Source organism: Hyla sarda, chromosome 4 (genome assembly GCF_029499605.1).
Source record: "Hyla sarda isolate aHylSar1 chromosome 4, aHylSar1.hap1, whole genome shotgun sequence".
In the NCBI taxonomy this organism is placed as follows: domain Eukaryota; kingdom Metazoa; phylum Chordata; class Amphibia; order Anura; family Hylidae; genus Hyla; species Hyla sarda.
Genome location: NC_079192.1, coordinates 90,740,140 through 90,763,798, shown reverse-complemented (window position 1 = coordinate 90,763,798; position 23,659 = coordinate 90,740,140). Strand labels below are relative to the sequence as shown.

Below are 23,659 nucleotides of genomic sequence, written 5' to 3'. Positions count from 1 at the left end.
TACCTCAGCCCCTGAGGAAACTGCCCCAGAGGATGGAGGCTCAGCACCTCCTGGAGGCCGCACTGCCTCCGGACCCTCGAGAAGAGGAGGGGAGATGGTATCCCCAAGGGCCTCATATCGATTTGAAAGGACGATCAGAGGGTCAGAGACTGAGTTGTTCCTTCTATGGTCTGAGGCTACAACTGAAGAGGACGGCGCTGCCTTACTCTTACCCTTCTTCCTCCTCTTCTTCTTTTCCTGGCCACCATTTACTGTCTGCCCCTCCTTCTCCTCCTCATCCACAGTTTCGGATTCAGAGGCATGACTGGAGGAAGGAGCATCTTGACCTTCTTCCCTACGCAGTCTCCCTATCTCCTCATCCAGTTCGGCCCCACCCAAAGCCTCAGAGTTATTCTGACCTCCTTCTGAGCCAGTGTCTGGAGTGGGACCCCGAGCCACCCCTGGCACCTGGGCATTCTCAAGGGCCCTCTCAAACCTGCGCTTCTCCTCTCGCCTCCGCATAGAGGGGGTCTTAGGTTTTTCCTTCACTGGCTTTGGTGCCCCCTCTCCTCCACTAGTCCCCTCCCCCGCAGGGGCAACCGTTAGGCTCTCCCCAGCCGGGGCGGTCACAGTGTTAGAGAACGAGCGTGGACACCGGCTGAACGGGTGACCTAAGTCACCACACAAGTTACACCGATCTGCCCACAGGTGGCCGCCAGATGACCCACCGCACAGCAGAGGGCGCATATCTGCTGAGTGCAGTTGGCACTAAAGTGGTTTGGGTCACCACACCTGTGACACAGCCTCGGCTGCCCCTGGTAGAAGATCTGAATCCTGTCGCGTCCCAGAAAGACGGCCGAAGGGATGTGGGTGACCATGTTCCCTGAACGCCTGAGACGAACGGAAAACGTCCAGGCCCCAGACCATATATTGTGCTCGTCAAAGTTCTTCCGGGGGACGTCCGTCACCTCCCCGTACCTGCCCAGCCAGGTCATAATGTCATAACAAGAAAGTGACTCGTTACGGGTCAAAACGGTCACTTTCTTTACCATACTCTGGCGAGATACCGCTTTTACAGCGAAATCTCGCCATCCGGGCTCGTTTTTCATCAGCTCATAATTAGACCAAAAGAGATCTAGTTCTTCCGGCCTAACAAAGCTGACGTCAAACTCGGAGGAGCCGAAGGGGTGGATCAGGGCAAAGATGTCCCCAGCCCTGAAACCCATCTGGAAAAGAAGCTCCACCACCATGCCCCTTTGGGGGCACGCATCTTCGCCTTTCCAGACCAAACGGGCCACATTCCTGCAACCTACCTCCTGCCCGGGTGTCTGGAGGGACCATACGGTCTCCCCATTCCTCTCTCGGAACGCTCCCAGACCATGTCTCTCCACCCAAAAAGACAGGCCCATCTCCTTTCCCTCTACCTGGAGCGTCCTTTCTCCTCTCTTTAGTGCCTCCAGGAGGCGCCGTTGCAACTGACCTTCACCAGATGCAGGAGGTAGAGATCCTACTGAAACCCCAGCCGCCACACTTGCATAACTCCTGACGACCGGGGGGGGGGCAGCCGGACCAGACACCGTCCCTACATCCCCGCCTAGGCCACCTGTACTGCCACAAAAGCCACTCTTATTCCTACCATCCACACCACTACTACTACTCTCATTCGCAACACTACTCCTCCCATCTGCACCACTACCACTCCTCTCATTCACACCACTACCACCCCTCCTATTCACTCCATTATCACCACTCTTATTCACTTCACTGCCACTCCTCCCGATCACTCCACTACCACTCCTCCCATCTGCACCACTACCACTCCTCTCATTCACTCCACTATCACCACTCTCATTCACACCACTACCACTCCTCCCATCTACACCACTACCACTCCTCCCATCTGCACCACTACCACTCCTCCCATTTGCACCACTACCACTGCCACATACACCCCTCTTATCCACAGCACTACCTCTCCCATCTTTCACACACCTTGTATTAACATTGCTTTTATTGACAATATTTTTGGGATCAGCAGCTGCTTCACCCACTACCTCTGGGCTAGCCTGGACATGCTTTAGCTTGGCCTTTTTGTACATTTTCAGGTCACCGGCGGCTGCCATTGTCGGCGACCCTGACTCCTCCTCTATTCGAGATGTCACCGCCGACATCACCTCCCGAAGCTGAGGCTGCCCCTCCAGGCGCACCTCCACCACTCCTCCTGCCACTGATGCGCAGGGACTCCCCTCTCTCACAGGGGAGATCCCTGCAGTGCCTGCGCCACACACTGCGCCCAACCGCACGGGCTCAGCAGCAGGTTCTTACACCTGGACGCTCCCCCCCCTCTCAGGGGAGTGCCCCGCAGCACCGACACTACTAGCAGCGCCCAGGGGACCGCCCCCCGAGCAGAAGATCTCACCACACACCTCAGGCGCCTGGACACTCCCCCCCCTCTCAGAGAAGTGCCCCGCAGGGCTAGTAACATTGCTCACAATACTCGGGGAACCGCTCCCCTTGCAAACTGCCGCATAGCTATTGCCCACTATTAGCCCTTCCTGCTCTTCCCTACCAGCAGGAGGCTTGACTGTAGCACCCGCGGCCATATTGGATGCAGCACTGTACCCCCCGTGCTGGTCCCGTTCCACAGCAGAAGCGGGATCTGGCAGGGTGGGGGGCCCAGCAGCCTGAACCAACATTTCAGGTGGCCCAGACTGCTGGATAGGAGAGAAAACAAACTTTATCTGCTCCTCAGCCTTTTTTTTCTTCTTCTTTTTCTTCCTCTTCCTCTCCTCAGGGCCCAGGTCCTGGCCAAAACTGAAATTTTCCAGATGGGTGGGTGACTATTGCATCACTATGGCCCGCAAGAGCCCCCCACAGACCAGTCCACTGTCACCGCCATCATTACTGTCACTTTCCTCAGAGGTGGCTGGTAAGGCGACTTGGGCAGGGTTGATGTAATCCGCACTCGGGGTGACAGAGGTCTTAGGGGTACACAGGGTATCACACATCCCCCTCACTCTCATCACCCTCACTGCCGCCATCTCCCTCACCACCTTCCTCCATCTTCTCCTCCGTGACACACAAGCACTCTTCCTCCCCCTGACTATCCTCTTCCTCCTTCACAGGGGTCCGCATGGTTTTATAGCGGTCTTCATTCTTCAATTTTTCTTTAAACATGGCCGCTCCCGCTACAATCAGCATTCGGGCTCTCACCACCTTCTGCTCCTCTGCCTTCAGCTGACACACCCTGGCAGCAAACTTAGCCCTCATAGCCTTGGCAGAGTTATCTGTTTTGTAGCGAGCAAACCTCAGGTCTTCCCTTATGATTTTCAGCTTTTTCCCCAGCTGCTCATATTCTACTAGATTTGTCTGCATGCGGGAACCGAAAGTAGCTAGCGACTCCCTGGGACCCTTCACCCCTCATTGCTGGGGTTCCATAATATCAGACACAGTCCCCGAAGACATAATCATAAACTTCTTATCGGACGCCTTGCGGTTTCCAGCGACGGACTGGGGAGTGGGCTCCACATTACTGCGGAGCCTGCTGGATCTTCTCACCCTGTCCTGGGAATCGGCCGTAGCTCTCTCACTCCCACCCCCTGCCGGCCTAGTTCGAGGGGTGGAAGTCTGGGGCTCCATAGCAGGAGTCTCTCCCAAGGAAGCTGCCACCCTCCTGGGGAAATGGCTGTAGGAAACACTGCTACAATCCTCTCTCTCTGGAAAACTCTGGAAGTCAGACACACCCAACAGCTGCTGTGTTCCACAGGAAGTGCTCTCTGCTGACACCTCTGTCCATGTCAGGAACTGTCTGGAGTAGGAGAAGTTTACTATGGAGATTTGCTCCTACTCACAGAGAGCACTGTAGTCAGACCGAAAAGAACTATACAACTTCCTCTATAGCATACGGCAGCTGATAAGTACTGTAAGGATTAAGATTTTTAAGAAGTAATTTACAAATCTGTTTAACTTTCTGGCACCAGTTGATTTAAAAAAAAATTAAAAAAAATTTCCCCTGGAGTACCCCTTTTACGTAACACCTGTAAATTCTGTACTACGAATATCAGCAGCCACTGAAGAGAGAGGTCATCCAACAACTGAAGTCCCAAAAAAATGTGCCACTAAATCCCTCAAGCAACCGTTCAGCCCCAGTCCAGAACCATCTGACCGGACCACAGGGACCAGTGTGGAGGAGAACAGGGTCCAGGCTGTAAAATAGAAGAACACCGGAGCAGCCAGATACACTGACTCTAAGGCTGAGCCTCATACTTCTACCAAAGCTGCAGAGTTATAGGGGAACTGTAAAAATGAAAGTACTACAACCCCCAGTGTGGTCCGTCTGTGCCCCCCTAAAGGTCAGGGTCGGAGGAGGCACAGGTTGAACAGACACACTACAATGGGAGTTGTAGTACTGTAGTTGTTAAAGAAAAAAAAGATGTTTTCATCAGGTTGCCCACAGCAACCAATCAGATTGCTTCTTTCATTCTTGAGAAGACCTCTGAAAAATAAAAGAAGTGATCTGATTGGTTGCTTAGAGCAACTGGACAACATTTCCTCTCCACAGGTACATTTCCCCGATTGTCTTCATATTTAGGATGAGAATCTACTGACAAAGTGAGTAGCCAACCATTTCTGGGCATAAAACTCTGTAAGAGACAGCAGTCTGGGGGCGTCTGTGGTGGACATGAAGGAAGGGGGGGGGTTCAGGGAAATTGAGATTTGACGTCTGCAGCGAGCGCTTCTCACTGAGCGACGGGTCTCTTCCCAGGTATTGCAGGGGGACCCCGCACGATCAGCTACTTATCCCATAACCCATGGATAGGGGATAAGTTAATTTTTGCCATAGTTCTCCTTTAATTGGCCAGAACACACCCAAAATCAGTCCCAGCCAAACATTGCTTCGTGTCCTGTCATTTCTCCCAGCTGTTCTTTTTCTACCTGCTTGTAAGGCATGCCTACACTCTCTAATTCCTTAAAGTGGTACTCCGCCCCTAGATATCTTATCCCCTACCTTAAAGATAGGACAAAAGATGACTGATCACTGGGATCCCCGCGATCTTCATGCAGCACCCGGCGTTCTGAATAATATATTTAGAACTCTGGGTTCTCGTGGTGCGGGTCATGACCTCACGCCACGCCCTTTCCATTTATGTCTATGGGAGGTGGTGTGATGTCACAAGAAGGTGTGGCATGATGTCACGAATCTTACCACAGGAACCAGTGATCTAAACATACTATTTAGAATTTAGAATTTTGGTTGCTGCATGGAGATTGCTGGGGTCCCAGCAGCAGGATCCCCTTGATCAGACATCTTATCCCCTATCCTTTACATAGGGGATAAGATATCTAGAGGCGGAGTACCCCTTTAAGGGACAGTTCATGTACCCAAAAGTTGATCCTTTGCAACCGTATGACCCCTAGCAAGTTCCCTGCATGAGTCCCATTCATCAGAAAAAGGCTTGTGCATGGAACTTGCTGTTTGTTCGCTTCTCGGCCTTTTGGCTAAGATCAAGTGTAGTATCTGTTCTTAACAGTTTTTCATGTCGGTGTACGGTGACGCCGGTATGGGGCTGGTGGGGATGGGTGCTGCATGAAGGATGCAGGTGTACCAGGGCTTTCCGGGGCTGGTTCTGAGGAATCAGCTCGACGGCTGCCCCGATGTGACCTGTTCCCTCCGGGTCTCGCCATGAGGCTGAGAGGGTCTAGAGCCGAGGTACTTTTGTGCCTCGGGGAGTGGTGACCCCGAGGTGCCGAAGCTCACTGGGAGGATAGGCTCACTGAGTTGAAGCACGGGCACCATAATCTCTTCACCTTGTGGTAGACATGTGCAATTCGGTTCGGCACGAATGTCTAATTTACCGAATTTTACCGTTTTCGTGCATTCGGACCGATCCGAATGCACGAAAACATATTTTGAACATTCCCGAATTGCCACGACAATACGAATAGCAAAGTAACGAATACATTCGTTATTTCCAGAACATTCGGTAAATCTTTTTATTCTTTTTTTGGACTTTAGCGATCCTATAAAATTATGGAGATACCTTTTTTTATTAAAATTTCGTAGGGTATCATAAAAAAATCATAATAAAAAAGATACAGTAGTGATGAAAAAAATTGTATCTAACGAAATGTATCATTTTTATTATGAAATGTTTATTCATTTTTAAACAGGGATCAATTTATGTGAGCGGGTAAAGCACTAAAAATGTAGCCGACAATAGTAAAAATGTAGTGTGTGCGTGTTTTTCACTTTAAAAAAAAATATTTTTTAGGTAGTACTACTACTCCCAGCATGGAACACCCTGTTCCATGATGGGAGTAGTAGTTACCTGTACTAATTGACAGATCGCAGGGGTCCCTTGCGATCCTCTTGTATAATGTATAGATGCGGCGGCTGCTCTTCTATGGTCCCCTGCACTCACGTATATATACACATATTCATATTTCCCGCAGAGCTGTGATTGGCCAGATCATTCCAGCCAATCACAGCTCTCTGTGAGAAATAGGAATATGTGTATATATACGGCCATGCAGGGGACCATAGGAGAACGGCCGCCGCATTCATACATTATACTGGAGGATCGCAGCGGCTGTCAGGAGTGATACCCGCAGTGATCTTTCCTTTACTACAAGTACGACCACTCCCAACATGGAGTACACTCTGCTCCATGCTGGGAGCTGTAGTACCTGCATTAATAGACAGATCGCAGTGGGTGTCAGAAGTTACACTTGCTGCGATATGTCTATTAATGCAGGTACTACAGCTCCCAGCATGGAGCAGAGTGTTCTCCATGTTGGGAGTATTAGTACCTGCAGTAAGGGACAGATCCCAGGGATGTCACTCCTCCTGACACCCGCTGCGATCCTCCTGATGTGAATGTCGGGATCAGCTGTTCTCAGGGCTACAGAGCCGGGAGAACAGCTGACGCTGAGCCGTAGGTATACATCGTATATCTACTGCCCAGCAAGAACTTACAGTGAGCCTGCAATGTGTATATAGTATACACATTGCTGGCGCACTTAACCCCTTGCTGAGCTGTGCACTATGCGCAAGCCCAGCAAGGGAAGAGTTAACTTACACTGCTGGACAGTGTAGGTTAACCCTTTGGGCGGTATACACTATATACAGCTATCTACAGATAGCTGTATACAGTGTATACAGAAGACGAAGTCCAGCTTACTTCCCTCGAGTCCCGGGCATACTGGGAGTTGTAGTTTTGCACCAATTGGTGGCTCCCTGTTTGGGTAGACATTGCATCATGGGTGCTCTCCCCAGCAGACAGCGCCAGATATGTCATAACCATTTTTTTTGTGTTTTTTTTCGTTTCAGATCCGTGTATGCAGAGGATTACTGCGGATTCGATGGATTACGGCGGATTATTTTTTTTTCCTTTAATAAAATGGTTAACGAGGGCTGTGGGGGAGTGCTTTTTTAAATAAAATAATTTTTCCAATGTGTTGTGTTTTTTTTTTTTATTGAATTTTCAGGGTTAGTAGTGGAAGCTGTCTTATTGACGGAATCCATTACTAGGCCAGGGCTTAGTGCTCGCCACAAAAACAGCTAGCGCTAACCCCCAATTATTACCCCGGTACCCACCGCCACAGGGGTGCCGGGAAGAGCCGGTACCAACAGGCCCGGAGCGTCAAAAATGGCGCTCCTGGGCCTAGGCGGTAACAGGCTGGCGTTATTTAGGCTGGGGAGGGCCAGTAACAATGGTCCTCGCCCACACTGGTAACGTCAGGCTGTTGCTGTTTGGTTGGTATTGTGCTGAGAATGAAAATACGGGGAACCCTATGCGTTTTTATTTTTTATTTTTTTTTTATTTAAATTTTAAAAAAAAACGCATAGGGTTCCCCGTATTTTCATTCTCAGCACAATACCAACCAAACAGCAACAGCTCCGGGCCTGTTGGTACTGGCTCTTCCCGGCACCCCTGTGGCGGTGGGTACCGGGGTAATAATTGGGGGTTAGCACTAAGCCCTGGCCTAGTAATGGATTCAGTCAATAAGACAGCTTCCACTACTAACCCTGAAAATTCAATAAAAATAAAAAAAAACACAACACATTGGAAAAATTATTTTATTTAAAAAAAACACTCCCCCACAGCCCTCGTTAACCATTTTATTAAAGGAAAAAAAAATAAAAAATCCACCGTAATCCATCGAATCCGCAGTAATCCTCTGCATACACGGATCTGAAACGAGAAGAAAAAAAACACAAAAAATTGGTTATGACATTTTTGGCGCTGTCCGCTGGGGAGAGCACCCATGATGCAATGTCTACCCAAACAGGGAGCCACCAATTGGTGCACAACTACAACTCCCAGCATGCCCAGACAGCCTTTGGCTGTCTGGGCATGCTGGTAGTTGTAGTTTAGCAACAGCTGGAGTCTCCCTGTCTGGGTAGACACTGCCAGAAGGGTCTGTTCACATTATACAAAACGTACAATGTGAACAGAGCTTCAGATAAACTAGCCCTGTTCCCTTCTGTAGCTCCGCCCCTAATGACGTCATCACTAGGGGGCGGAGCTACACGGACCTGCCCGGGACTCGGGGGAAGTAAGCTGGACTTCGTCTTCTGTATACACTGTATACAGCTATCTATAGATAGCTGTATATAGTGTATACCGCCCAAAGGGTTAACCTACACTGTCCAGCAGTGTAAGTTAACTCTTCCCTTGCTGGGCTTGCGCATAGCGCACAGCTCAGCAAGGGGTTAAGTGAGCCAGCAATGTGTATACTGTATACACATTGCAGGCTCACTGTAAGTTCTTGCTGGGCAGTAGATATACGATGTATACCTACGGCTCAGCGTCAGCTGTTCTCCCGGCTCTGTAGCCCTGAGAACAGCTGATCCCGACATTCACATCAGGAGGATCGCAGCGGGTGTCATGAGAAGTGACATCCCTGGGATCTGTTCCTTACTACAAGTACTACCACTCCCAACATGGAGTACACTCTGCTCCATGCTGGGAGCTGTAGTACCTGCATTAATAGACATATCGCAGCAAGTGTAACTTCTGACACCCGCTGCGATCTGTCTATTAATGCAGGTACTACAGCTCCCAGCATGGAGCAGAGTGTACTCCATGTTGGGAGTGGTAGTACTTGTAGTAAAGGAAAGATCACTGCGGGTATCAATCCTGACAGCCGCTGCGATCCTCCAGTATAATGTATGAATGCGGCGGCCGTTCTCCTATGGTCCCCTGCACGGCCATATATATACACATATTCCTATTTCTCACAGAGAGCTGTGATTGGCTGGAACCATCTGGCCAATCACAGCTCTGCGGGAAATATGAATATGTGTATATATACGTGAGTGCAGGGGACCATAGAAGAGCAGCCGCCGCATCTATACATTATACAAGAGGATCGCAAGGGACCCCTGCGATCTGTCAATTAGTACAGGTAACTACTACTCCCATCATGGAAGAGTGTGTTCCATGCTGAGAGTAGTAGTACTACCTAAAAAATGTTTTATAAAAAAGTGAAAAACACGCACACACTACATTTTTACTATTGTCGGCTGCATTTTTAGTGCTTTACCCGCTCACATAAATTGATCCCTGTTTAAAAATGAATAAACATTTCATAATAAAAAAGATACATTTCGTTAGATACAATTTTTTCCATCACTACTGTATCTTTCTTATTATGATTTTTTTATGGTACCCTACAAAATTTTAATAAAAAAGGTATGGCCATATTTTTTTAGGATCGCTAAAGTCCAAAAAAAAATAAAAAATTTACCGAATGTACCCGAATACCGAATGTATCTGAAAAAAATCAACCCGAATACCCGAATACCGAATGTATCCGAAAAATCTAAACCGAAAATATTGCCGAACCAAAATTTTTTTCCAAAACGAAAAAACGAAACGAAATGAAACAAAACTTTTTCTAATGCACAAGTCTACCTTGTGGCACTCACCTCTTGATTCCCGGCCTTCTGGCTAGGATCAGAGAAATTTTTATAGATCCGGCCGGATGTCCGGGCAGTATATCTGCACACATTCACTTATTTATTTCTTTTTGTCTCACTGTGTCACTTTTTGCGTGTTGTGTGTTCACAGGATTTGTCAGGATGCGGTAGCCCTTCTGGGTGTCCCTCCTGGCGGTCTAGGGGAGGTGTGTGGCCATTAGGTTCCACACCTCCCTGCAAACACCCCGGGTACTCCTGCTTTGGCAGGGTACCTACCGTTATCGGCTCTGCGGGCAAATATCTTGGCTAACGCCAAGGGGGATGCCGGGAGCATTTGTGGTCCCCTAGTAGCTTCGGCGAAAAGGGACATTGAACCTGGAACGTCGCAGGTACCTTTTGGTCCGGAGGTGAAGGGTAAGGTTTGTTGGGGGGCCTCTCTCCTATCGGAGAAGGGCTTGCGATAGACCGCATCCTTTGTGCATGTTTTTTTAGTGTAACACGTTTGCACTTTTTCTTGCACTTTGGGTGAATCGAGAGCACGTTCCTCGGCTTTAAAAAAAAAAAAAGTAAGGCATGCCTACACTCTCTAATTCCTTAAAGTGGTACTCCGCCCCTAGATATCTTATCCCCTACCTTAAGGATAGGACAAAAGATGACTGATCACTGGGACCCCCGCGATCTTCATGCAGCACCCGGCGTTCCAAATAATATATTTAGAACTCTGGGTTCTCGTGGTGCGGGTCGTGACCTCACACCACGCCCTTTCCATTTATGTCTATGGGAGGTGGTGTGATGTCACAAGAAGGTGTGGCATGATGTCACAAATTCTGCCACAGGAACCAGTGATCTAAACATACTATTTAGAATTTTGGTTGCTGCATAGAGATTGCTGGGGTCCCAGCAGCAGGATCCCCTTGATCAGACATCTTATCCCCTATCCTTTACATAGGGGATAAGATATCTAGAGGCGGAGTACCCCTTTAAGGGACAGTTCATGTACCCAAAAGTTGATCCTTTGCAACCGTATGACCCCTAGCAAGTTCCCTGCATGAGTCCCATTCATCAGAAAAAGGCTTGTGCATGGAACTTGCTGGGTGTTCTACGTTTGCCTCATAAACTGCACCACCCAGCACCAGTTGCCTCTCTCTGCACCACATTATGCAGATCGTGCAGGAGAGCAGCTTTGGTCATCCATGTTTTGCTAACTCTATTTTCACACACAGAAATAAATAAATGAGTCGAACAAGTCAAAGAACAGTTTAAAAAAAAGGGGAACTTTATTTATAATTTATTAAAATGTTTGTGTAGGGGATTTTTTGTAACCTCCCATCACTCACAAAGAGCGTACAGTAACTAATACTCAGGACAGGAAAAACCTCCAGAGGGGAGGAAACCTGTAGGGAATCCATGGCTACTGTATGGCCCTTCCTCTGGGCATACTAAAGGAGGTTACCTCTAGAATTTGGGCAAATGTTTCTGTGTATGTGCATGATTCCTAGGCCTGTGCCTTCATCCAACGTCTTGCTGTAGGTCCCGAAATGCTACTCCATGTCCTGGAAATAGTGCATCTAAGATAGGGGACAAAAAAGATAGATTATTTACATGTTTATCATAGAAATACACATGGAACTGCAATAAAGACCTTTTGGACAAAACAATGTAACACTTACCAGTCACAGTCATGTGCATGACTTTGCATTCCCGTGTCCCTACACAGTGTCCAGCACCGGCCCCTCACTGATGAACAGGACCAGTGTTATTTCTGGGGCTATGCCTTCATCCAATGTCTTGCTGTAGGTCCGGAAATGCTACTCCATGTCCTGGAGATAGTGCATCTAAGATAAGAAAAAAAAGATAAATTATTTACATGTTTATCATAGAAATACACATGGAACTGCACTAAAGATCTTTTGGACACAACAATGTAACACTTACCAGTCACAGTCATGTGTATGACTTTGCATTCCCGCGTCCCTACACAGTGTCCAGCACCGGCCCCTCACTGATGGAGAATGAACAGGAGCCGTGTTATTTCTGCTCAGTGCTGCTCTTTGGTGGACAATGGTTATGACATCACATGTGTGACACGCTGTTACCTCCTGGGAGTTCTATTTCAGTAGTGCTGCTCTCTGATTGGCTGAAAATCAAAAAAGCTTTCTAATATATTCTGTATGACTGTTATCTAAGGTTTTTGACAAATTTTATTAAAATGGCGCCACTCCCTGTGGGTGCGTTATATTTGTTTCTCCTAACCAGACATTCTGTATATGTAATATCATTTGGTGGCCCCAACAGCCTGGGCCCATAGGTTTCTTACATAGATCAATGCTACTCCGGTAGGCTCAATGAGCAGCGCTGGCCGCCGGGACGTCTGACGAGTGACGTCCCTGACGTTGCGGTCTGAAGCGAAGGATGTCACTAGCCAGACGTCCCGGCAGCCATTGATTTAAAGTGGTCGTGGTCGTAGAGATTTATCAAAACCAGGGAAGAGGGAAAGTGGACCAGTTGCCCATAGCAACCAATCAGGTAGTTTCTTTCATTTTTAAAAAGGCCTCTGAAAAGTGAAAGAAGCAATCTGATTGGTTGCTATGGGCAACTCTTCCACTTGACCCTTGCACAGGTTTTCATACATCTGTCCCAATGTGTATTATTATTATCATCATCATCATCATTATTATTATTATTATTATTATTATAGGAAGTGTTTTTTCTTTGGTGTTTTTTTTCCCTCTGGCTTTTCTCATAACAAGTCATGTGATTCTTTCATCATTTCACTGAAGGATTTCTATAGAAAAAAAATAGTGAGAAAATACCCCCCCCCCCCCAAAAAAAAAAAAAAAAAAAAAACATGCTCTCGGCATCCCACAGATTTGATAGCCTAAAAACACCATAAAAGGATGAAGAAACCCCCATTAGTGTCTGGTGTTTCATATTACCCTATTGATTCCAACCTAACATGTGCCCGCAGCGAGCATGGTGTTTTTTATGACAAACACGCCAAGTGTAATCCCAGCTGAAATGAATGTTTTCATAATAGGTGTGAACAGGCTGCAGGCTGTGCTAGATATATTTGCATAGTTGCGGCATACAGCACGTGCAGCATTTATGTGGCGGCTTTCCGCTGGCATATATGGCTTTCTGTGCTGGTGAATGCAGCCGGCACTTACTGGCGTTTTTTTCCTAGCTGCACAGTTTTGCACCACAACCACTCCGGCTGGGACCAGGCTGACCGATCTAATGACCAAGATGCCGCAGTGAACGGCTTTATTTCTGTGAAAGTTCTGGCGAACTACAATGCTCAGAAGAGGAGGAGCGCCATTGAGCTTTTGGAAAGAGAATTAGTTTGGAATGGTCAGGGCCATGTGCGTTTACAAAGCCCCCCGTGGTGCCAGAACAGTGGACCCCCCCACATGCAACCCCATTTTGGAAACTACACCCCTCACAGAATTTAATAAGGGGTGCAGTGAGTATTTACACCCCACAGATCTTTGGAACAGTGGGCTGTGCAAATGAAAAATTTAATTTTTCATTTTTATGGACCACTGTTCCAAAAATCTGTCAGACACCTGTGGGGCGTAAATTCTCAATGTACCCCTTATTACATTACGTGAGGGGTGTAGTTTCCAAAATGGAAATCACATGTGTCCGGGGTCCATTGTTCTGGCACTATGGGGGCTTTGTAAACACATGTGGCCTTCAATTCCGGACAAATTTTCTCTACAAAATACCAATGGCGCTCCTTCTCTTCTGAGCATTGTAGTTCACCCGCAGAGCACTTTAAATTCACATATGGGGTGTGTTCTTACTCAGAAGAGATGGGGTTACAAATTTGGGGGGGGCTTTTTTCCTATTTTCCCTTGTGAAAATGAAAATTTTAGGGTAACACCAGCATTTTAGTGAAAAAATATATATTTTTTCATTTTCCCATCCAATTTTAATGAAAATTCGTCAAACACCTGTGGGGTGTTCATGCTCATTATACCCCTTGTCACGTTCGGTGAGGGGTGTAGTTTCCAAAATAGGGTCACATGTGGGTATTTATTTTTTTGTGTTTGTCAGAACCGCTGTACAATCAGCCACCCCTGTGCAAATCACCAATTTAGGCCTCAAATGTACATGGTGCGCTCTCATTCCTGAGCCTTGTTGTGAGCCCGCAGAGCATTTTACGCTCACATCTGGGGTATTTCCGTACTTAGGAGAAATTGCGTTACAAATTTTGGGGGTCTTTTTTTCCTTTTACCGCTTGTGGAAATAAAAAGTATGGGGCAACACCAGCATGTTAGTGTAATTATTTTTTTTTTTTTACACTAACAGGCTGGTGTAGCCCCCAACTTTTCCTTTTCACAAGCGGTAAAAGGAAAGAAAGACCAGCAAAATTTGTAGTGCAATTTCTCCCGAGTACGGAGATACCCCATATGTGGCCCTAAACTGTTTCCTTGAAATACGACAGGGCTCCGAAGTGAGAGAGCGCCATGCGCATTTGAGGACTAAATTAGGGATTGCACAGGGGTGGACATAGGGGTATTCTACGCCAGTGATTCCCAAACAGGGTGCCTCCAGCTGTTGCTAAACTCTCAGCATGCCTGGACAGTTAGTGGCTGTCCAGAAATGCTGGGAGTTGTTGTTTTGCAACAGCTGGAGGCTCCGTTTTGGAAACCCTGCCGTACAAGACGTTTTTAATTTTTTATTGGGGGGGGACAGTGTAAGGGGGTGTACATGTAGTGTTTTACCCTTTATTATGTGTTAGTGTAGTGTAGTGTTTTTAGGGTACATTCACACTGGCGTGCTACGGTGAATTTCCCGCTAGGAGTTTGCGCTGCAGCGAAAAATTTGCCGCAGCCCAAACTTGAAGCAGGAAATTTACTGTAAACCTGTTTGTGTGAATGTACCCTGTACATTCACATGGGGGGGGGCAAACCTCCAGCTGTTTCAAAACTACAACTACCAGCATGTACTGACAGACCGTGCATGCTGGTAGTTGTACTTTTGCAACAGCTGGAGGCACACTGGTTGGAAAACCTTCAGTTAGGTTCTGTTACCTAACTCAGTATTTTCCAATCAGTGTGCCTCAAGCTGTTGCAAAACTACAACTACACCCAGCATGTACTAATCACCGAAGGGCATGCTGGGAGATGTAGTTATGCAACAGCTGGAGGTACCCAACTACAATTCCCAGCATGCCGAGACAGCTGTTTGCTTTCTGGGCATGCTGGGGATTGCAGTTTTGCAACATCTGGAGAGCTACAGTTTTTAAACCACTGCACAGTGATCTCCAAACTGTGGACCTCCAGATGTTGCAAAACTACAACTCCCAGCATGCCCAGACAACAAACAGCTATGTGGGCATGCTAGGAGTTGTAGCTTTGCAAGATCTGGAGGGATATAGTTTAGAGACCACTGTATAGTGGTCTCAAACTGCAGCCCTCCAGCTGTTGCAAAACTACATATTCCAGCATGCTCAAACAGCTGTCTGGGCATGCTGGGAGTTGCAGTTTTGCAACATCTGGAGGGCTACAGTTAGAGACCACAGTCTCAGACTGTAGCCCTCCAGATCAACTTACCGGCTTCTGTAGGATCCCGGGAGCCGTCCTCTTCAGAAGCACGTTACGCCGCCCGCCGATCAACGTCGCCGCAGCCTCCGGACTAAATAAAATAAAATAAAATAAAATAGCACAACTTGGCTTGTCAAAATATAAACATAAAAGTTATCATTACCCGACTATAACTCAAAACCATCCATACTTGGGAACACGCAACAAGAAAACTAAACAGAAAAGTAGCAAGCACACCTAAAAAAAAAAAAATGAATAAATAAATAAAATAAAAAATAATTATTGTATGTTTTTTTACATTTTATTTTTTTTATATATTTTTTAATTTATTTTTTACATTTTTTATATTTTTTTAATCTATCTATATATATTTTTTTTCTCATATATTAAAATAATAAATAAATAAATAAATTAAAAAAAAATTACAAAAAAAAATGTATATTGTAATAATAATAATAATAATAAAAATAATAAAAATAATCATATCACACATACATTCACTTACAAAACGTCCAAAGTAACTGGATCCTCTATCCGGGACTAAAGAAAATACCAAAGAAAACATAAAACAGACCAAATAACTGAAATAAACAAAATAAACCACATATCAACACAACAACTGGTCCGGCTACCATAACGCTATAACATGAAACAATATGAAACAATATAGATATAACACAATATAGGTACAAAATTACTAAATTTACTATATAAATAAAATATAATATAAACAAAATATATGCACTACAGAAAACACCTACAAAATCAATAGAAAACCCTAGGAAAAACCCTACACTAAAACTGTACCCTCACCCACACCCCGGTAATCCGAGTTCCTACACTTCAAATTGTCCCTCACATATAGCTTCCCCTGAAAGCAGCGCCAGGCCAAGTCCCAAAACTTCTGGGGGATCCTTTTCATGCTTAAAAGGTACAACCCCACCCTCAGATCCCGACCTGGGCAGTCCCTGAGCGCCAGAGGCTTCTGGAAGTGGGTCAACAGAAACCCGTTTGTCAAGGAACTGCCTTCACTGGGTCCTGATCTCCCACACTCCCAGACCCCACCGACGTATCGCCTTCAGAGTCGGGGTAGCGTAAGCCGGAAGATATCCATGGGGCTTACGGAGGTCCTTCACTTGCCCTCCTGTCTCCCATTCCTGGAAGAAAGGCCGAAACCATTCCCTGCAGGAGAGTACCCACGGAGAAGCCCTCTCTGACCAGAGGTTTGAGATGTTAGCTTTCAAGAAGGTGTTGGTTAAGAACACCACAGGGTTTACCATAGATAAACCCCCTAGTCTCCTAGTGCGGTACGTAACCTCCCTCTTGACTAGGTTCATCCTGTTTCCCCATAACAGTTGGAAAAACAGGCTGTAGATTCTAATGTAGTAAGCTTCTTTCAAGATACATACGCTGCAGATAGATAAACAAGGTGGAGCAGGTACGATTTGATCAGGTGTACCCTTTCCCTGAGGGTCATAGACCAACCCTTCCATTGGTCCACCTTCTGAGCGGCATCCTGGAGCTTACCATCCCAGTTTTTGGTTGGATAATCATCCTGGCCGAATATGATGCCCAAAACTTTTGCTGACTCTTGGGGCCCGGGAAGAGTGTCCGGGAGATCAAACGTGGGATCTCCCCCTCCCAGCCAGAGACTCTCACACTTATCCCGGTTGATCTTAGACCCAGATGCCTCCGAGTAGCGGTCCACTTCCGACATCACCACATCGACCTCCTCTCGCGAGGAGACAAAAATAGTGACATCGTCAGCGTACGCCACCACTCTCTGGGCGACATCCAGCTCCGCCAGACTCATCCTGACTCCCGCCAACGGCCCACAATCTACCCTCCGGACGAAGGGATCGATCGCAAACACGTATAAAAGCAGGCTCAAAGGACAACCCTGACGGACTTCGGACCCCACCTCAAAACAGCGGCCAGACCAACCGTTCACCAGTGGGAAACTCTCTGCCCCTGCATACAAGATCTTAAGCCAATTAACAAAAGTACTCGGTAAGCCATATCTCAGGAGGACGGACCAGAGGTACTCGTGGTTCACCCGATCAAACGCTTTGGCCTGATCCAGGGACAGCAAGTACCCCTTCCAGAAACCCGCTCTACTCCGCTCCACTGCCTCCCTGACACTAAGGACCGCACTTAAGGTGCTTCGGCCTGGAACAGAGCAGTGCTGAGCCCCCGAAAGGAGCCGGGGTGCAAACTTCACCAGCCGATTAAACAGTATCTTAGCCAGAAGCTTCCTGTCCGTATTGAGAAGAGCTATGGGCCTCCAATTCTCAATACGGCTGGGATCTTTACCCTTTGACAGAAGAATCAGGGCTGACCTCATCATTAAATTCGTCAGAGTGCCCGAGTAGAGACACTCATTGAATACCTCAGTCAAGAGGGGAGCTAAAGACTCCTTAAAGGTCCTGTACCACTCGGATGTTAAGCCATCCGGACCTGGCGACTTCTTAGGGGCGAGCCACTCGATCGCCAGTCTCACTTCCTCTTCCCTGATTTCTTCTGCCAAAACATCAAGAGAGGGGTCTACCCGTGGCTCAGGAATGGTTTCAGCCAGGAAAGCCGACATCTTGTCTTGATCTAGATCCTTCCTTCCCAAGAGGTGCGAGTAGAAGGATCTGACGACCTCCAAGATCCCTGATCTGGACCGATTCAGAGATCCTGTACTATCAATCAGTCCTGAAATGACTTTACTACTCACTGACATCTTACAGTTTCTGTAAGGGTCGGGCGAGCGGTACTTCCCGAAATCCCTCTCAAAAACCAAAGATGTGTGCCTATCGTACTGACACCTCATCAGCAAGGACTTCACTCTGGAGATATCCTCTCGGCTACCTCCAGTCGAGACGAGAAGCTCGAGTTTCCTCCTCAGACCCTGATACAGGCGCTACCTGTTCAGGGACCTGAGGCTCGAGAGCTGGCGGAAGAACCCCGCAACCCGCTTCTTGAATATCTCCCACCACTCTGACTTACTACTACATAGGCCCAGTAAAGGTACCTGGCTCTGAAGAAAATCCTCAAAGGACTGTCTTACTTCCGCTTCCTCCAGGAGGGACGAATTCAGCTTCCAATAACCTTTTCCCATCCGGGGGGTCTCTGAAACATTCAGGGAAAACAAAATCATACAGTGATCGGAGAACTCCACCTCAACCACGGACACTACGGAAGAGACAGCTTCCTCCTTTAAATAAAACCTATCTATACTAGACCTGCGATTACCTTGATGATAGGTGAAACCCGTGTGGCCTGAGGGGCTCCGGATGTGGGCGTCCTCTAGGCGAGCTTCTCTAGCTATGCTAATCAGTGCCACACTATCACAAGTCAGCGGACCATTGGAGCCTCTCCTATCTTGGGACCTCGTGACATTATTGAAGTCCCCTCCAAAGATCACTTGCCGACTCGTAAAAAGAAAGGGCTTAATCCTCATAAAGAGATCTTTACGGCCCCGCTTAGTTTGCGGGGGGTAGATGTTAATGAGCCGGAGCTCTTGTCCCTTCATGAAGACATCTAAGATCAGGCACCTCCCCATTTCTAATTCAATAACCCGTCGGCATTCAACAGGAGCGGTAAAAAGGACCGCCACCCCACTATACGGCTCAGCCGCAAGAGACCAGTGGGAGGGACCGCGCCTCCACTCTCTTCTGGCTTTTACCAGAGAGGCTAGATCTGACAACCTGGTCTCCTGTAAAAGGAAAATGTCGGCTTCAACACGGCCGAGAAAATCAAAGGCTGCGAATCTAGCCGTATCTGACTTTATACTGGCACAGTTAATAGATGCCAGCGTCAATGGGGTGAGTGCCGCCATACAGGGTGATTAAATTAGACGGCCACACCCTTTACTTTCTCTTTCCCTTCTTTTTTGCCCCCTCATCCCCTGAAGAAGACGAGAGGGCAGGACCACTCTTGGATCTTTTTTTACACTCCGATTGATCCATATGGTCCCCGTCTCTGTCCGGCTCCGGTCTAGCCCTGCCCTCTGAGGAAGGTGCCTCAACAGGACAGGGCCCAGTTCCCCCCAGAGGCTCCTTCTCCCTAGGCACCCCGTCCTCACCTTCCCCCTCCAAGGAGGGGGAGGAGATGGTATCGAGGACGAGGTATCGGTTTGACAGGTCAATCAGAGGGGGGGCAGTCAGGCTTCCGTTTTGGACCTACCCCGTAGTACAAGGAACTTCAGAGGGCTCTGACCTCTTCTTTCTCCCTTTCCTTTTGCCCTTATCTTTCTTTTTGGGCCTCACCCCACTTTCCTCATCCACACTTTCATAGTGGGAGGAATCGGAAGGGTCGGCCATATTGCCTTTCTCTCTGTGAAGTCTCCTGATCTCCTCATCCAGCACGTTCTCTTCTAGGGCTTCAGCGGTTACAGGGCCAGCTTCAGGAGCAGGGGCTGAAGCTACCCCCGTCACCTGGGCACTCTCCAGCTCCCTACTCCTTCTACGATTTTCCTCCCGCCTTAGTTTGGCGGGGCTCTTTTTCCTCCTCACTAGCCCTGTTGCGCCCCCATCCCTGCCCGTACCCTCCCCAGCTGAGGCAACTTCGCAGCTCTCCTCAGCCGGAGCGGCCGCCGCACGGGCGAAGGCGCTAGGACAACGGCTAAAGGGGTGCCCGAGGACACCACACAGGTGGCACCGGATCTGCCTACAGGATGCGGCCAGATGACCCACCCCACCACACAAAGCGCAGACCTGCACAGTACAGGCTGCGCTAAAGTGGGTGGGGCTGCCACACCTGTGACAGACCTTGGGTTGCCCCTGGTAGAAGACCTGGATCCTATCGCGTCCAAGGAAGGCGGCTGACGGAATGTGGGCAACTGTACTCCCTGAACGCTTGAGTTTGACGGAAAACGTCCAGGCCCCGGACCAGATCCCGTGCTCATCCAAGTTTTTCTTGGGCATATCCGTCACATCCCCATACCGACCAAGCCAGGTCATAATGTCATAACAAGAAAGTGACTCGTTACGGGTCAAAACGGTAACTTTCTTGACAGAGTTCTGACGGGAAATCGCCTTGACGGCAAAATCCCGCCAGCCGGGCTCGTTCTTTGCCACTTCGTAGTTTGACCAGAAGAGTTCGAGACCCTCTGGCCGTACGAAACTGACATCAAACTCGGATGAACCGTAGGGGTGAATGAGGGCAAAGATGTCACTTGCCCTGAATTCCATCTGAAGGAGGAGCTCAACCACTTTAGAGCGAGGTGGGCACGCATCCTCGCCCCTCCAAATCAGACGGACCACATTCCTACGGTTACTGTCCTGCCCGGTTGTCGGGAGGGACCAGACCACCTCCCCATTCCGCTCTCGGAAAGCCCCCAAACCGTGCCTCTCTATCCAGAAAGACAGGTCGACCTCACCCCTTCCCTCTACCTGGATCGACCTGTCGCCCCTGCGTAAAGCCTCCAGGAGGCGCTGTTGCAAGTGTTCTCCAGAGCCGGACAGAGATGGGGACCCCCCTGAACCCCCCGGCAGTGACATTGGCATAGCTCCTAGAAGCAGTCACTACCGGGGGGGCAGCCAGACCAGACCCAGAACCGTCAGTACAGCCACTCACACCACTACTCCCATCTTTATTCCCATTCATACCCGACTTTCCACTCTTACCACTACTAGTCCCACCATCATTCACTCCACTTACACTCCCACATGCACTCCTCTCATCCACAACACTACTACACTCAGCATTCTCACATCCTCCACTCATTACCTGCCTAACAGATTCTGGGCTGGCTGGGACTTGTAGTATAGCTGGTTTAATAATGTTCTTTGCTGTCTTAGCTGTTGCTGGGGTTGACGCCAAGGGCTCCTCCTCCATGGGCGATGTCCCTTCTGGAGTCTGGAGCTGCCCCCCCGGGCGCACCCCAGCTCCGCCCACACTCTCTGACACGCAGGGAATCCCCACCGTGCCAGCTGTGCCCGTCCGCACGGGCTCTGCAGCAGACTCTGACACCCGGACACTCCCCTCCCTCACAGAGGAGTGCCCCGCAGCGCCCACAGAACATATAGTACTCGGAGGACCGCCCCCCGAGCACCTGGACCCACCATTCTCTGCCAACGGCGCCTGGACACTCCCCCCCCTCACAGGGGAGTGCCCCGCAGCGCCGGTAATGCCCACAGCACTCGGGGAACCGCCCCCCGAGCACGCGGCGGCATAGCTTGCCTCGCCACTTCCCACCATGAGCCCATCCTGCCCCTCCCTACCGGCAGGATGGGTGGGCTTCACATCTATTGCGCCTACAGCCTTTTCAGACGCCATGCTGTACCCCCCTTGCTGGCCCCGGTCCATGACAGGAACGGGGTCTGGCAGTTTGGGGGGCCCAGCAGCCTGAACCAACTTCACAGCTGGCCCAGACTGCTTGAATGAATGAAAAACAAAAGATACCGTTTCCTGAACTTTCTGCTTCTTCCTTTTCTTCACTACATCATTCTTGCCAAGATCTTCACCAAAGGCAAAATCCTCAAAGCGGGTAGGTGACTCCTGCTGCACAATAGCTCTCAGCAAACCCCCACTAGCTGCGTCCTCTTCACAGCTATCCTCCATCTCCCCATCACTGGAAGGTAACGCCACTTGATAGGGCTCTGGGTAGCTATCTTGGGGGGGCTGGGGGTCACATGCACCAGGGGCAGCATCCCCCTCACTCTCCACAGCTTCACCTGACTCTCCATCACCTTCCTCCTCTCCATCTTCCTCCTCACTGCTGTCCTCATGGCTGTCTGCACATGCATGCGGGTTTTTAAATCTTTCATTGTTAGTAAGTTTTTCCTTAAAGAACCCTGCATCCTCAGCAATGTTCCTTCTGGCCTCCTCCACCTCAGCCACCTTTGCCTTAAGAGCCCGCACCTGAGCAGTAAACTTCTGCCTCTTACCTGCAGAGGCATTGTCAGCCTGGTAGCGTGAAAACTTCAGGTCTTCCCTCAGGCTCCTAAGTTTTCTTCCCAACTCTTCATACTCCGCCATCTTGGATTGGATCCGTGACCCATACATCTCCAGAGACTCCCTTGGACCCCGTACCCCCCATTGCTGGGGTTCAGGGGTAGCAGAAGGTCCGCTGTTCTTGGCTGTAGCCTTGCGTCCTTCGGGTTTGGACGGGGGAGCGGGCTCCGCATTTCTGCGGGCCCTGCTGGAACGCCTCACCCCGACCTTGGAACCGGCTGTAGATGCTATCTTCCCCCCTCTCGCCAGCCGGGAACGAGAGGTAGAAGCCCGAGACTCCCTTGGCTCCATGCAGGAAAGCTCTCCCCAGGGGCCTGCCACACCCCTGGGAAGGCAGGTGAAAAACGCTGCTTCTCTCTGTGTGGAAGTCTGGAGCTCAAAGGAGACACACCCGACAACTTCACACACTGAAACTGCTGTGTTCAGAGGATGTGCTCTCTGCTGACACTCTTTTTATTATAAAAATACAAAACTTATCCAATACAACAAAAAACAAGCTTAACCAGCTATAATATAAATCAAAAACAAAACCCTGCCTAACCGGCCAGCCCAGCTTTGCAAAGCAAAAAGAAAACAAACAAACAAAAACACACTGACACACATACCAAAAATGAACATAAAAACAGCACAACTTGGCTTAAACATAAACATAAAATTAGCACTACCTGGCTGTAACTCAAACCATCCATACTCGGGGGGGGGGGGGGGATAAAAAAAAAAAAAAAAATTATAATAAATAAATAAATAAATAATAATAATTATAAAAATAAAGAAATAAATAAATAAAAATAAACAGCACAACTTGGCTTAAACATAAACATAAAATTAGCACTACCCGGCTGTGACTCAAAACCATCCATACTCGGGAAACAAAACAAAAGGGGAAAATAAATAAATTAAAAATATAAAAATAAAAAATATAAATAAATAAACAAACACATAACACAACAACTGGTCCGACTGCCATAACTATAATATGAGACAATATAAAACGATGTAGATACAAAACCAAATAGATACAAAATCACTAATAGAAATTAATAAAATATAGTATATAAACATAACTATATGCACCCTATTTACAGAAACCTACAAAAAGAAAAAAAAAATAATAAATAAATAAATACAGGAAATCCCTATACTAGAACTGTGCCCTCACCCACACCACCCCTCCTGCACATGGGTCAGAGTCCATACCGTTCCTCTACAGTTTACAAAGTTCTGTCCTTAACTGACCCATGTCAGGTCCCCCAAAAACACG

The 23,659-nt window shown here is 48.3% G+C and overlaps 1 protein-coding gene, 1 long non-coding RNA gene and 1 pseudogene across 2 annotated transcripts; 1 reads left to right on the top strand and 2 right to left on the bottom strand.

The window, feature by feature from the left end:
- Positions 1-5,458: 5,458 nt before the first annotated feature.
- On the top strand, positions 5,459-5,596 carry LOC130267910 (U2 spliceosomal RNA; annotated as a pseudogene).
- Positions 5,597-11,193: 5,597 nt separating this feature from the next.
- LOC130368223 (uncharacterized) lies at positions 11,194-12,042 on the bottom strand. Its single transcript, XR_008892377.1, has 4 exons — positions 12,001-12,042; positions 11,840-11,906; positions 11,575-11,739; positions 11,194-11,472 (listed from the first exon to the last, which is right to left on the bottom strand). It is a non-coding gene; the product is annotated as an uncharacterized LOC130368223 (long non-coding RNA).
- Positions 12,043-18,512: 6,470 nt separating this feature from the next.
- LOC130368219 (collagen alpha-2(I) chain-like) lies at positions 18,513-22,107 on the bottom strand. Its single transcript, XM_056571541.1, has 2 exons — positions 21,172-22,107; positions 18,513-18,570 (listed from the first exon to the last, which is right to left on the bottom strand). Exons 1-2 carry the CDS (start codon positions 22,003-22,005, stop codon positions 18,535-18,537), a joined length of 870 nt encoding a protein of 289 aa, XP_056427516.1. The 5' UTR covers positions 22,006-22,107; the 3' UTR covers positions 18,513-18,534.
- Between the last annotated feature and the right edge of the window lie 1,552 nt (positions 22,108-23,659).